The 13,871-nt window shown below is 27.1% G+C and overlaps 1 protein-coding gene across 1 annotated transcript; it reads left to right on the forward strand.

The window, feature by feature from the left end:
• The first annotated feature begins 3,429 nt into the window (after positions 1–3,429).
• On the forward strand, positions 3,430–5,330 carry LOC110614545 (cytochrome P450 81Q32). The gene is made up of 2 exons (XM_021756104.2): positions 3,430–4,324; positions 4,710–5,330. The coding sequence occupies exons 1-2, from the start codon at positions 3,455–3,457 to the stop codon at positions 5,328–5,330; spliced, it is 1,491 nt and encodes a 496-aa protein (XP_021611796.1). The 5' UTR covers positions 3,430–3,454.
• The last annotated feature ends 8,541 nt before the right edge of the window (positions 5,331–13,871 follow it).

Here is a 13,871-nt window from a genome sequence, read left to right on the forward strand (position 1 = left end):
CGATATTTCATAAAATAAATCCAAGTCATTCTAGAGTAATGACGGGTGTCGAATCTGTCAATTTAAAATTTACTTCTCTTTTCTTGATTGATAAGAATTTGTAGATAGAGTGAGTATCGATCCCACAAAGATCTTAATCCTATTTAATTTAGATGGCCAATTTGAAATAGAAGAGTAGTTTAATACAAAAAGTGAGAAGAAGAGAGTTTTTTATGAAAATGGTTTTGCCTTGGGCAAGCCAAGAAAAAAAAAACTTAAAAGAAAAAAAAATAATGCAAGCCAAGAAAAAATAAACTTAAAAGAAAAAAAAATAATGCAATTGAAAATTGAGAAACAAATAATTAATTGAAAATTTCAGCTGAAGGTAATCAATTTGAGGTGTTTTGCAGTTGATCATTGGTTAGAAAAAAAATAATTCATGTTATTATCTATTGTTTGGTTATAGTGGATAAATACGCGAATCCAACCAATTCTTTCTTATGAATAAATTAATCGGCTTAGCATTTAAATTAATTTCTAATTAACTAATAATCTCAACACGCGTGTAGATTTAATTAGTTAATGAAGAATCCAAACTTGATCAATAAAAACACACAATTTATTTAAATCAAATCTAATAATTTCTTAACATAAACTAATACATTAAGTGCTACTTGTTATTAATCCAATTAAATAATTACAGATTTAATTACATTAATTAGCAATATGTTGTCTTCTTAAGAGATTCAATGGATTCCTTGAATTCTCAATAAAACAACAATGGAGGTAGTGTTCCTTGAATCCAGAAATTAACAGAAAATAGAAATAAGATGAAAAGAATTGAAACATATAACCTCACAACTTGAATAAAACTTCAATTTAATTTAATTTTCAACTGAAAATAATTGTTTAGCCTCTAAAAGTCATAATAAAATTGTAACAACTAAGAAAAAGAAGAAAAAAAAGAAAAGAATTAGATGGAGAAGAAGATGGGGGGCGGCAACAAGAGAGGAAAGGAGAAAGAGAGGGAGAAAATATGATGCCTAGATTTAATTCCAGGAGCCTTTATATAAGCACAAAAGTATAGAATTTAATAATTTAAAATAAATTCTACTACTCCTATCTTATCCCTATCCTAATTTGATTGTGTTTGATCCAACTTAAATCTTATCTTATCATTGCTTAGGTGGCAAAATCTGCTGAGGTGGCGCTATCTGAAACTTTCCATCGCCTTAGATTAAAGGTTTGACCAAGGTTGCAACCTTCCAGTACAAAAATCCTTTAATTCAGCATTTTTTCATTCATTTTCTCAACTTCTGCTAAAAAACCTATCTAAAATTAAATTCTAAGTAAAATTAAATATTTATATCAAAATTATAGCAAAATTATGGAATTAAATAAGAAAAAAATTGTGAGTTTTGCAACTCATCAAGTAATCATCCACAAAAGTGATAAAATATCTAAATCTAGTCTTAGATCCAACTGGACATGGGTCCCAAATATCTGAATGAACTAATACAAAAGCAGACTCAGCTTGTTTATTGACTCTAGGACTTAAAGAGTTTCGATGATATTTGCAAAATGACATGACTTACATTCCAGTAAAGATATCTCATGAAATTGAGGGCATAGCTTTTTCAAAACCGATAAAGAAGGGTGTCCAAACCGACAATATGCTTCAAACGGAAACACAACACTGAAACAGGCAATAGATTGAGGCACCCATGCATCCAAAATGTAGAGACCCCCAGATACATGTCTTTTACCAATAATCTGCTTCATCACAAGATCCTGAATGAGACAATGATCAGAAAAAAAGGAAATACAACAATTTAGGTTTTTGGTAAGTTTACTCACAGAGATTAAATTAAAGGCAAGATTAGTTAAACTTAGCACAAATGATAGTGTAATAGAAAGAGTAGGTTAATCCATCAGCTATAATAACAGTAGAAGGTGCTTTATGAGATCGAAAGCTAGTAAAAATATAAGGATTACCTGTCATGTGATCCGTGGCACCAGAATCAATGACCCATTTATATGAAGAGGAAATAAGATACATTTTACCTGTCTCAGCCGCTATTGAAGATGTTGGGATAATTTTAATAATATGGGTCTTACTATTAGAAATCATTTCAATCAAAACCCTATACTCCTATACCTTTAAACGAATTAAATGAAAATAACAAAACCTAATACAGTGAACAATATGAAAAAACGCCTCTACCCAATACCCAAACGACAAACGAACCACAGATCTGATAAGAGGGCTGCAAGGCGACTTCGGCGTCCTCTCTAAGTGGACAATGAAAGACAAATATTACTCTAGATGGGTAATATAAAAGAACATGAGCACTAAGTCTCCAAAAATTTAAAACTTGACGGGAGAGAAAAATTTAAATTTCTATGGGAATGACTCTGATACCATGTAATTAGATAAGGAATAATTGGGCAATTTTAGTATATTTTTCCATTAAACTAAGTGGGTATATATACAGATTATAAAACCTTGTTAAGGCAACTCCAACTGTTATTTGCCCGCATTTTGACACTCGTTTGGAACCGTGTGGCACTCAACTTGAACATTTTCAAGCCAAGTCAGCCTTGAGAATCACCCGATATCCTGTGAACGTAAATGCCCTGATTAGTCAAGGTTACATAAGCGAACAACGAAGCCAACAAGCAGCATTCAATCAGAAGCCTCACAGTAGGCACAAGAGATAAGAACTGAACATAAGAATCCATGTACAAACTACTTATTTTATTTCAAGGGCAAAATAATAATTACACATTATCATCGATACCATCGTTACAATAATTCTCACATCTCTTGTAAACCTAATAATTCTCTATCAATTAATGAGTCTATAATTATGTAATCTCCTATAATTATATATAGATTATATTCACACTTTAATACTTAATAATTTTTTGATAGAATAATTTTATTTCGCACCTTTATTCATTTTATTTTTGTATATAAAAAAGAATTTTCATGTTCAAATATTGTTAAAATATTAAATAATAAATGTTAAAAATTAAGTAGCTAAAAGATGTTATGAAAATAATGGAGATATAGTAACACCGACTTTAAGGACAATTTTAGTGTAAATCATTATTTTTATAATTTAACGAATTCATTTTAATTTATTCGGAAACTTAAACGGAAAGAAATATAAAATAAACTGAATTTATATAAAAATACTTTGCGGTTTTAAATAAAAAACCGTCAACAAAACTTGGTTGATTATTATAATAATAATAACATTAAATAAAATGATTGTATTACAATCTAAAATAATGACGAAAAAAATTCTAAAGAAGAAAAGCTGAGAATTAAATTAAATTTATTTTATTCTGAATGATAACAATATATAGGGTATGTGTAGCCTCCTATATATATGTAGATAGATTCAATCTTCTCTTTTAACTCCATTACAACAACCCACGAAGCTCCATTGATTACTCTGTCAACAACATGATCTTACACCTCTTCCTCTTTCTGGTTTTCTATGTACTCTCCAAGCATTTTGTCAACAAAATCCAGAATCTCCCACCAACTCCATTCCCTGCCCTCCCCATAGTAGGCCACTTGCACCTCCTCAACAAGCCTCTCCATCGTTCTCTCTCCACCATATCTAAACGTTACGGTCCCATACTCCTCCTCAAGTTCGGCTTCCGCCGTGTCCTACTTGTCTCCTCCCCATCTATTGCAAAAGAATGTTTTACTAAGAACGATATCGTCTTTGCCAACCGCCCACGCCTCCTTGCTGGCAAATACTTAGGCTACAACTTCACCAGCCTCGTTTGGGCTTCTTATGGCGATCTTTGGCGCAATCTCCGTAAACTATCGTCCCTCGAAATCCTATCTTCTCACCGTCTCCAGTTACTCTCTAGCATTCGAGGCGATGAGGTGAATTTACTGATCCGTCGTTTGTTTAGGAACAAAGATGAGATGGTGGATTTGAAATCAGCCTTCTTTGAGCTGATGCTAAATGTGATGACGAGGATGATAGCTGGGAAGAGGTATTACGCTGAAAATGTGGAAGAAGTGGAGGCTGCAGTAAGATTTCGGGAGATTGTGAGGGACACAATCGAAATGGTCAATACATCAAACATGGGGGACTTTTTCCCCTTATTAGCCAAGGTAGGAGGTACCGAGAAGAGACTTCTTGATTTGCAGACGAGGAGGGATGAATTTATACAAGGTTTGATCGAAGAACATAGAAATAGAATGACTATTTCACCCTCTGAGGAGAAAAATAAGACGTTGATTGAGGTTTTACTAGCACTGCAACAATCGAATCCTGAGTACTACACAGACCAAACTATCAAAAGCCTTATGCTGGTAATGTCATCTTTAATTTCCTTTCCTTTTCTTAAGTTCTTGTCTCAGAAAATGGCACTTTTGACCATTGATAAAAGATGGTTGAACCATGCAGACAATTCTACATGGTGCAATATATTAATAAAAATTGAACAAATGGATAAATATATTCTAGAGGAGTAAATCCTAAAAAGATATTAACTAGCAATGTTTATAATTACTTTTCCACAAATATCTTTACTCTATTCTAAAATGATCAATTCCAAATGAATAGTTTCGATTTGAAAAAAAGCAGTTTCAGTTCGATAATAGTTGAATGTTTCTAAAACTAGACATGATGAATAGGATTTAAACTGAAAATTACCCATATCGTAATGCACTTATTCTTAATTTTTTGTTTGTACAGGTTCTGCTGACAGGAGGAACTGATACTCCAGCTGCAGCCATGGAATGGGCAATGCCACTTTTAGTGAATAATCCTGAAATTTTGAAGAAAGCACAGAAGGAAATCGATAATGTCGCGGAACATGATTGCTTACTTACTGAATCTGATATATTAAACATTCCCTACCTTCAATGCATCATAAGAGAAGTCTTGCGTATGTACCCAGTGGGTCCGTTGTTGGTTCTCGAGTCATCAGAGGAGTGCTCTCTAGGAGGTTACCGTGTACCACTTGGCACCATGTTGCTAGTGAACGTATGGAGCATACACAATGATCCTCAAGTTTGGGACGAGCCCCGGAAATTCAAACCAGAAAGATTTGAAGGGTGTGAGGCAGGGGTGAGAGATGGTTTCCAATTGATGCCTTTTGGGTTGGGAAGAAGGAGCTGTCCTGGAGAGGGTTTGGCCTTGCGCATGATTGGTTTGACCTTGGGTTTAGTCCTTCGGTGCTTTGAGTGGGAAAGAGTTGGCAAGGAAATGGTTGACATGACTGAGGGAGTTGGACTCACAATGCCAAAGGCTCAGCCCTTACTAATTAAATGTAGACCACGTCCATCCATGGTGAACCTTCTTTCTCAAGTTTGAATTATTGGATAAATTTTTAATAATAAAACATAATTTTAATTAAAAGACTAAATTAAATTTAAAAAAGTTAATCTTTACTTGTAATAGTGAAAATTTGTTTGATCTATAAAACAATTTTTTTTTTTTTAGATTGAAGATTGAAAAAGGTGATCCATTTGTGCCTTAAAACCAATTTTGAGATTTGCAAGCATCTTGTTGACTAAATACGAAGAATTTGATACAAAAGCTTGAAATACTTTGCATACAATTTGCAATAGTCTTTAGTATAAATATTTAATATATATAATTTGCAATATTCTTTAATATAAATATTTAATATATACTATAATTTGTTGTTGGTTATAATCTTCGAGATTCATATTTTATAAATTTATTGATATGCAAAATTTGAAAGTTCGGAAATGATGAGGAGTATTGTTTCCGCGATAATTGGAATTAAGTATTAAAAATTTATATTAATTTTACTAATATTTAGACTATTGAAATGGACTGAAATTAAATTAATTAAACTAAAATTTAATAAACCTAAAAATAAAATTAAGAAACACATACACATAAAAAAATTGAGAATTTAAGAAAATAGATATTTAGAGCAATTGATTTCGCTCAAGTCAATACTAAATTCAACATTTATGTATAATAATCATTTAATTATTAATATAAGAAAAACACAACTCTAATCGATTTAATACATTTTTCAAATCGTATTGAAAATACTAATTAAATTTTAAATCCTATTTTCATAGTGAATAAACCTTAATTAATTCATTAGTATAAGTGATAATTAATTTCAAATTCCAAGGTGTTTAATTATATTGCTCAAGCTAAAATTCTCAAGATATCTATTATTTTAACTTTGATTCATAACATTCTCTCCCAATACTACTATGAATCAAACCATTCAAGTAATACAATAGAGCTTAAAAATATTAAACACAATAATAAATATTTACATTAATAAGGAAAACATACATGAGTTCAAAATCACTAATAAAATCTATAAAATTTACAACTATCTCTATAATAAAATACAAAATAATATTAACAAAATTAAGGGAGAGGTTTACAACTATCTCTATAATAAAATACAAAATAATATTAATAAAATAGAGTTTAAAGGAGAAGAAAAAAAACTATGACGGAGAAAAACAAGTTTCAATCTCTTAAATCAATTGGCCTCTCTTTTCGTAAAATATCTTTTTTCTCCCTTGTTGTAGAGAGTAGCCGTTAAAAAAGGGGTTTTTGAAAGACTTCTAAGATTGCTTCCTCTTGTGAATGAGAGAAAATGAGTTTTTTGTAATATTTTGATATTTAACTTAGGGTTTTAGAGATTAAAAAAATAGGAAAATCGAATCCTTATAGTATCTCATAAGCCGTGCGTGAGGAGTTTTTCTCACGATCTAGCTGTGAAAATCACTGTCCATTTGGATATAAAAATATGTCTCACGACTAGACCGTAAAATTTAACGTTCTGATGTTTTTTTTTTCTTTTATTTATTACTCATGGTCTGATTGTGAATTTTAATAGATTATGTCATAAGACCTTCAGTCTCTTTCACCTCCAAAATTATCAAAACAAATTTTAATTTCGCCCGAAAATAAAGAAAATTAATAAAAGTTAGACATTTTAAAATTAATATTTATTAAATAAAAATTAATAAATCATAAGATATACTATAAAACTATATTTAAATATGCTAAAAATAAATATAAAAATTCATCAAATCATTTATTAACAAATTTATGTATATAGTTTTAATAAAAACGTCAAAGAAGTCATTTTTATTAAAAAAATATTTTTTATTAACTAAAATTTTTAAATATTCAAACAATAAAAGATATGAAAAATATTTTTTAATTTTTTGTGAAATAAACCGAGCATTAATGACATATTGGTTTTTCATTTTAGCTTCCGCAACCAACTATTCGACAATCGCTGCTTGACAGTGGACAGCTAATTTATATATATTTATATATCATATTGTATAGATCAGAATGTAAATTTTGTGTTTTATTTTTCTTACCGAGCTTTTTTTTTGTTTTTTTAGTTAAGAATAAAAGGTAAGAATATAATTGAGTCCAACTTAATGAAATTTTAAAAAATTTAAGTTAATTTTATATAAATTCGAATTTGATAAAATTTTATTGAGTTAGATTTCGATTTGAGTTTTGTTTATTAAAAATTTATTTAAATTTAAAATAATTTTATTAAAAAATTTAAATTCAAACTTGCTAATATAAAACTCGAGTTCGAATCGAAAAATATAAAATTAAATACTTAAAAATTAAATCAAACAATTTTTATAATATATTTTCATTGTCAAGAGTTATTCGTTATTAATAATACAAATAACATAAAAAAATAAAAAAAAATTACATTATATTAAAAAAAATAAAAAAATATCAATTATAATATAATAAAATAAATAATTTCATCAAATAATACAAAATAACTAAATTTAAAAATCTCAGTTATTAATTATTAAATTATTAATATATTATTATTTACTCAATCAAATGAAAAAAAAGAAGCATATAGACTAATAATATATATAGTTATATAGTTTAATATTTAACCTTTAAAATTTAAAAAATAAAAAAATATTACAAATATGTAACAACCCGAAAACCGAACTGCTACCGGCACTAGGATCCAGATCGACTTAAGGTCGCCGGGACCCGTAGTAAACCTGCTATACTGACTGTGTACCTGTGAAATCCCATACATAATCATACATGTTCTGTCAAACCATTAAAACTTTGCTTTCCTCCAGGGCTTAACCTGTGCATGCACTATCTCTGTTCTATCAACTTATAACGTTAAGCCTGGTTTTCTCATATACATCAACAATAAAACAAAACATACATAAAATGATCATGTGTCTACAACTAGGCGAGAGCACTTTTCGGTCTAAACCGAAAAACCGAACCGAACCGATTAATTTCGGTTTTTCGGTTCGGTTAATCGGAATGATCGGTTTGGTTCGGTTAGTATATTTAAAATTATTCGGTTTTCGGTTCGGTTCGGTTTAAACATGTTAAATAACCGATCAAACCGAAAAAACCGATTTAGTTGCCCAACCCAACCCAGCACCCCAACCCAGCACTCTGTGAGACCTATTAATTTTACTAATAGGAGTATTGTTTCCGAGATAATTGGAATTAAGTATTAAAAATTTATATTAATTTTACTAATATTTAGGGTATTAAAATGGAGTGAAATTAAATTAATTAAACTAAAATTTAATGAACCTAAAAATAAAATTAAGAAACACATACACATAAAAAAATTGAGAATTTAAGAAAATAGATATTTAAAGCAATTGATTTCGCTCAAGTCAATATTAAATTCAACATTTATGTATAATAATCATTTAATTATTAATATAAGAAAAACATAACTCTAATCAATTTAATACATTTTTTAAGTCGTATTGAAAATATTAATTAAATTTTAAATCCTATTTTTATAGTGAATAAACTTTAATTAATTCATTAGTATAAGTGATAATTAATTTCAAATTTCAAGGTGTTTAATTATATTGCTCAAGCTAAAATTCTCAAGATATCTATTATTTTAACTTTGATTCACAACATTCTCTCCCAATACTACTATGAATCAAACCATTCAAGTAATACAATAGAGCTCAAAAATATTAAACACAATAATAAATATTTACATTAATAAGGAAAACACACATGAGTTCAAAATCACTAACAAAAACTATAAAATTTACAACTATCTCTATAATAAAATACAAAATAATATTAACAAAATTAAGGGAGAGGTTTACAACCATCTCTATAATAAAATACAAAATAATATTAACAAAATAGAGTTTAAGGGAGAAGAAAAAAAACTACGAAGGAGAAAAAAAAGTTTCAATCTCTTGAATCAATTGGCCTCTCTTTTCGTAAAATACCTTTTTTCTCTCTTGTTGTAGAGAGTAGCCATTAAAAAAGGGGTTTTTGAAAGACTTCTAAGATTGCTTCCTCTTGTGAATGAGAAAAAATGAGGTTTTTGTAATATTTTAATGTTTAACTTAGGGTTTTAGAGATAAAAAAAAATAGAAAAATCGGATTCTTATAGTATCTCATAAGTCGTGCGTGAGGAGTTTTTCTTATGATCTAGCTGTGAGAATTATTGTCCATTTGGATATAAAAATATGTCTCACGATTAGACTGTAAGACTGTAAGATTTAACGTTCCGACGTTATTTTTTTCTTTTATTTATTACTTCTCATGGCCTAATTGTAAATTTTAATTTATTATGTCATAAGACGTTGAGTCTCTTTACCTCCAAAATTATCAAAACAAATTCTAATTTCGCCAAAAAAAAAAATAAAAGTTAGACATTTTAAAATTAATATTTATTAAATAAAAATTAATAAATCATAAAAAATACATAGAATTATATTTAAATATGCTAAAAATAAATATAAAAATTCATCAAATCATTTATTAACAAATTTATGTATATAGTTTTAATAAAAATGTCAAAAAAGTCATTTTTATTAACTAAAATTTTTAAATATTCAAACAATAAAAGATATGAAAAATATTTTTTAATTTTTTGTGAAATAAACGGAGCATTAATGACATATTGTTTTTTCATTTTAGCTTCCGCAACCAACGGAGCATTAATGATATATATATATTTATATATCATATTATATAGATCAGAATGTAAATTTTGTGTTTTATTTTTCTTACCGAGCTTTTTTTTTGTTTTTTTTAGTTAAAAATAAAAGGTAAGAATATAATTGAGTCCAACTTAATGAAATTTTAAAAAATTTAAGTTAATTTTATATAAATTTAAATTTGATAAGATTTTATTGAGTTAGATTTCGATTTGAGTTTTGCTTATTAAAAATTTATTTAAATTTAAAATAATTTTATTAAAATATTTAAATTCAAAATTCGAGCTCGAATCGAAAAAAATATAAAAAGTTAACTACTTAAAAATTAAATCAAACAATTTTTATAATATATTTTCATTGTCAAGAGTTATTCGTTATTAATAATACAAATAACATAAAAAAATTAAAAAAATTACATTATATTAAAAAAATTAAAAAATATCAATTATAATATTATAAAATTAATAATTTCATCAAATAATACAAAATAACTAAATTTAAAAATCTCAGTTATTAATTATTAAATTATTAATATATTATTATTTACTTTTAATTCAAATATGTTATATATTAAATCATTATATATGATAAAAAATTACTGTATATAATATAAAATATTATATATGAAATAAATATACTAATATAAATATAGTTACATAATTATATATATGCATTATATATAAACTTCATCAATTTTATATATTGTATTGCTTTATATTTAAATTAAAACATATTTTAATTTATAAAAATAATTATGCAATAATAAATATAAAATAATATTATAAAAATATATGTATAAATATATGAAAGTAGTGATAATAATAATAGTAGAGTAAAAATAAAGATTTAAGAAATATAGTTTTAAAAATAAAAAAGTGTTTATTTAAAGAGACATTTAGTGAGAGAAAAATATAAAATAATAATAAAGTTATTCAATCAAATTAAAAAAAAAAGCATATAGACTAATAATATATATAGTTATATAGTTTAATATTTAACCTTTAAAATTTAAAAAATAAAAAAAATATTACAAATATATTTAAGAAATTAATTAAATATTTAAGATAATATTATTTATATTGTATGATTGAGAAGATATTTATAACCTTTTCTATAAAAAATATTTATAATATTATTTAATATTTACTATATAGTATTTAAAAAGCCTATTTATTATCTAATATATTAAATTTATTTTTTATATAGTCATATATTAATTTAATTTTTTTATTATAAATTTAATTTAAATTATAAAATATTATATTTCTTAATTAATGATTATACTACATATAAATAATCTTTAGAAAATCATAATTAAAAATAAATATAATTTTAAGTTTATAAAATACAATATAAATATTTGAGTGAAGCATAAATAATTTAATCGATGAGCGACCCTATTATTAAATTTATTTATGAATTTATCACATGCTAACTTATGACAAAGATTTAGAAAATATTATTTTATATTAATTATGATAAAAATTTAAAAAATATAAAAATTAACTTATGACAAAGATTTAGAGATAATTTCATGTATTTTTAAAAATGTATAGTTAATAAATTTTATTAATTTTAAGATATTAAATTGTTGTTTTTTTAAAAAGAATTATTATTGACATTAAAGTTTTGTTTTATTAAAGATAACTCAATATGGGATTTTAAATTTCTAAAAGAATAAGTCTGATACTCCATTTTAAATCATATTAAATATATTAATTAAATTTATTATACATTATTCAATAACTATAGCAAATAATTAATTTAATAATTATTATATTTAATTCGATTTTAAGAGATTTTAAATTAAATAATTTAATATTTTTATTTTTTTAAAAGCAAAAAGCAAATATATAATAATTGAGAAATTAAGATCTGATCACCGCTGGATTTCTCCATCCCGGTCAAAAGCCAAACCCGCGATAAAGGCTCATTATCCGAAAGCCCACACATTCTCTGCACTGACAGGTCAGACTCATTCGATTCTCAATACCAGGCCCCCTCTGAATTTCTCAACCAGGTCGGCCCAGCCTTCACTGCTCCTTGGGCCTACCCCTTTGGGCCAGTTTTGTTTCTATCTTCCGGCCCAGCCCGAAACCAGGAGGAAGATTCATCTATATGCCTTGTGGGTCCATCTACACTCACAGGGATAATCAAATGCCGTTACGCATGGAGCAGAGATCTGATTTTCTCGTACGCCCGTATCAACGTAGCAGGAACAGGTGAACCAATGACATACGTTCTGTTAGCACGTCACTAGCAGACAAAAGAAAACATATAAAATGAGAAATACTCTCCTATATATCTAAATTTTTTTAATTTTACATAATTTATTATAAAATCTTATTTTTTGGATATCAGATCATCAAGATCTAATTCAATTGATCTACAATAAAATAGAATCTATCCCCACAATGAAAACTAAATACTAAAAACAAAATAAAGAGCGTAAAAAAAAAATTATTTAGCAAGCCTTGAAAAGCTGATCTCAACTTAATCTCAAAGTCGTTCAACATAATATTATCTGATGAAAATTTTATAGATGAACCCTAGAGCCCTCTTCCATTATTAAGCCTAAACATCCCATCAAAATTTAATAATGACGTGACAGAAGGTTGGTCATAGAGAGGCGTGCTGTCGACTGCCCTCCATTCCTTTATCATTACATGATCAGCTTATCACATACATGTCCTCACATGGAACGTTGGTCAAGGTTTTCTATCCACATATTGGAGAGTATTATTATATGGAGACATAGGCACATGGCATATTAGGACAAAAAAACGTGCATATAAATTAAATGGAAAGAAACGAAGAAATTAAATTATTTAAAATTATTACCAGAAACTTACATTACAAATTTACATAATGTAGCAAAATATTATAATAAAAATTGCATGAGAGACAAATCATAATAAAAGTCAATTCTGCAATAATAATTTATTTAAATAAAATTTAGTTATTCTATTTATCTAAATATTATAATATTGTGGGATATAATTATAAGAAATTTACTGTAAAGATGAGTTAATTTATATTATAAATATCACTATTTCTCTAATTTTTTATGGTGAAAAATTTAAAAGATAAAATTTACTGCAAATATGAGTTAATTTATAATATAGATATTACTGTTACTTTAGTTTTTTATGACAAGAAGCTTGAAGGACACTAAATAGTATTATATAAAATTTATAAATATGTTTCACAGATAATAGCCGATAAATTAAAAGTAGAAATTAATTTGATATCTTTCAACAGTGCTCGTGCTTTTCCGATTAAAGTTGACAAACACCAAACTCATTTAATTATATCATGTACTATATGTCCTACACTATTAGTAACTATCACGGCTATTGTTGCAGGAGAAAACTAATTCTTTCAAAATACATTACAAGTAAGTTTAAAAACCCCTTGAGGAAGGAATAATTGTACATCACAAGTAATTGAAGGACTATGCACACGAAGAGAAAAAATAACAAAAACACCACTCTACTGTAACTGTAAAAAATTAAGAGATATACGGGATAAAGCAAGCATGAGATCAGGAGCCACTCTATAAAAAACACACCAATTCCACTCTTTCCATATATGCCAAAGTGTAAGCATTGCAAGAGATAACAATAAGGAACCTTTAGACTCTATCTTAGATTGTGCCAACAACGCCTCCCACCACAAGATAAAGTTAGGAAAACCAGTAGACACAGGTTTATATGCACAGGGACTAAGGAACCACATTAATCGAGTATAAAAATAATGAAAAAACATATGCTCCAGGGTCTCTCAGGCTCAGATTGACAGATAGGACCCTGAGAGTCCTATGAACAACCTCTCTTGACTAAATTAGTCAACACTGGCAAAACATTATAAAGGGTGTGACAAAAAAATATTTTAATTTTGG

The sequence above is a fragment of the Manihot esculenta genome, chromosome 5 (genome assembly GCF_001659605.2).
Source record: "Manihot esculenta cultivar AM560-2 chromosome 5, M.esculenta_v8, whole genome shotgun sequence".
NCBI lineage: Eukaryota > Viridiplantae > Streptophyta > Magnoliopsida > Malpighiales > Euphorbiaceae > Manihot > Manihot esculenta.

Excerpts from the sequence above, each read along its gene's own strand:
- LOC110614545 (XM_021756104.2), top strand. The coding sequence starts at position 3,455 with ATGATCTTACACCTCTTCCTCTTTCTGGTTTTCTATGTACTCTCCAAG. Across the intron at positions 4,325-4,709 it reads CTATCAAAAGCCTTATGCTG|GTTCTGCTGACAGGAGGAAC; the intron begins GTAATGTCATCT and ends TTGTTTGTACAG.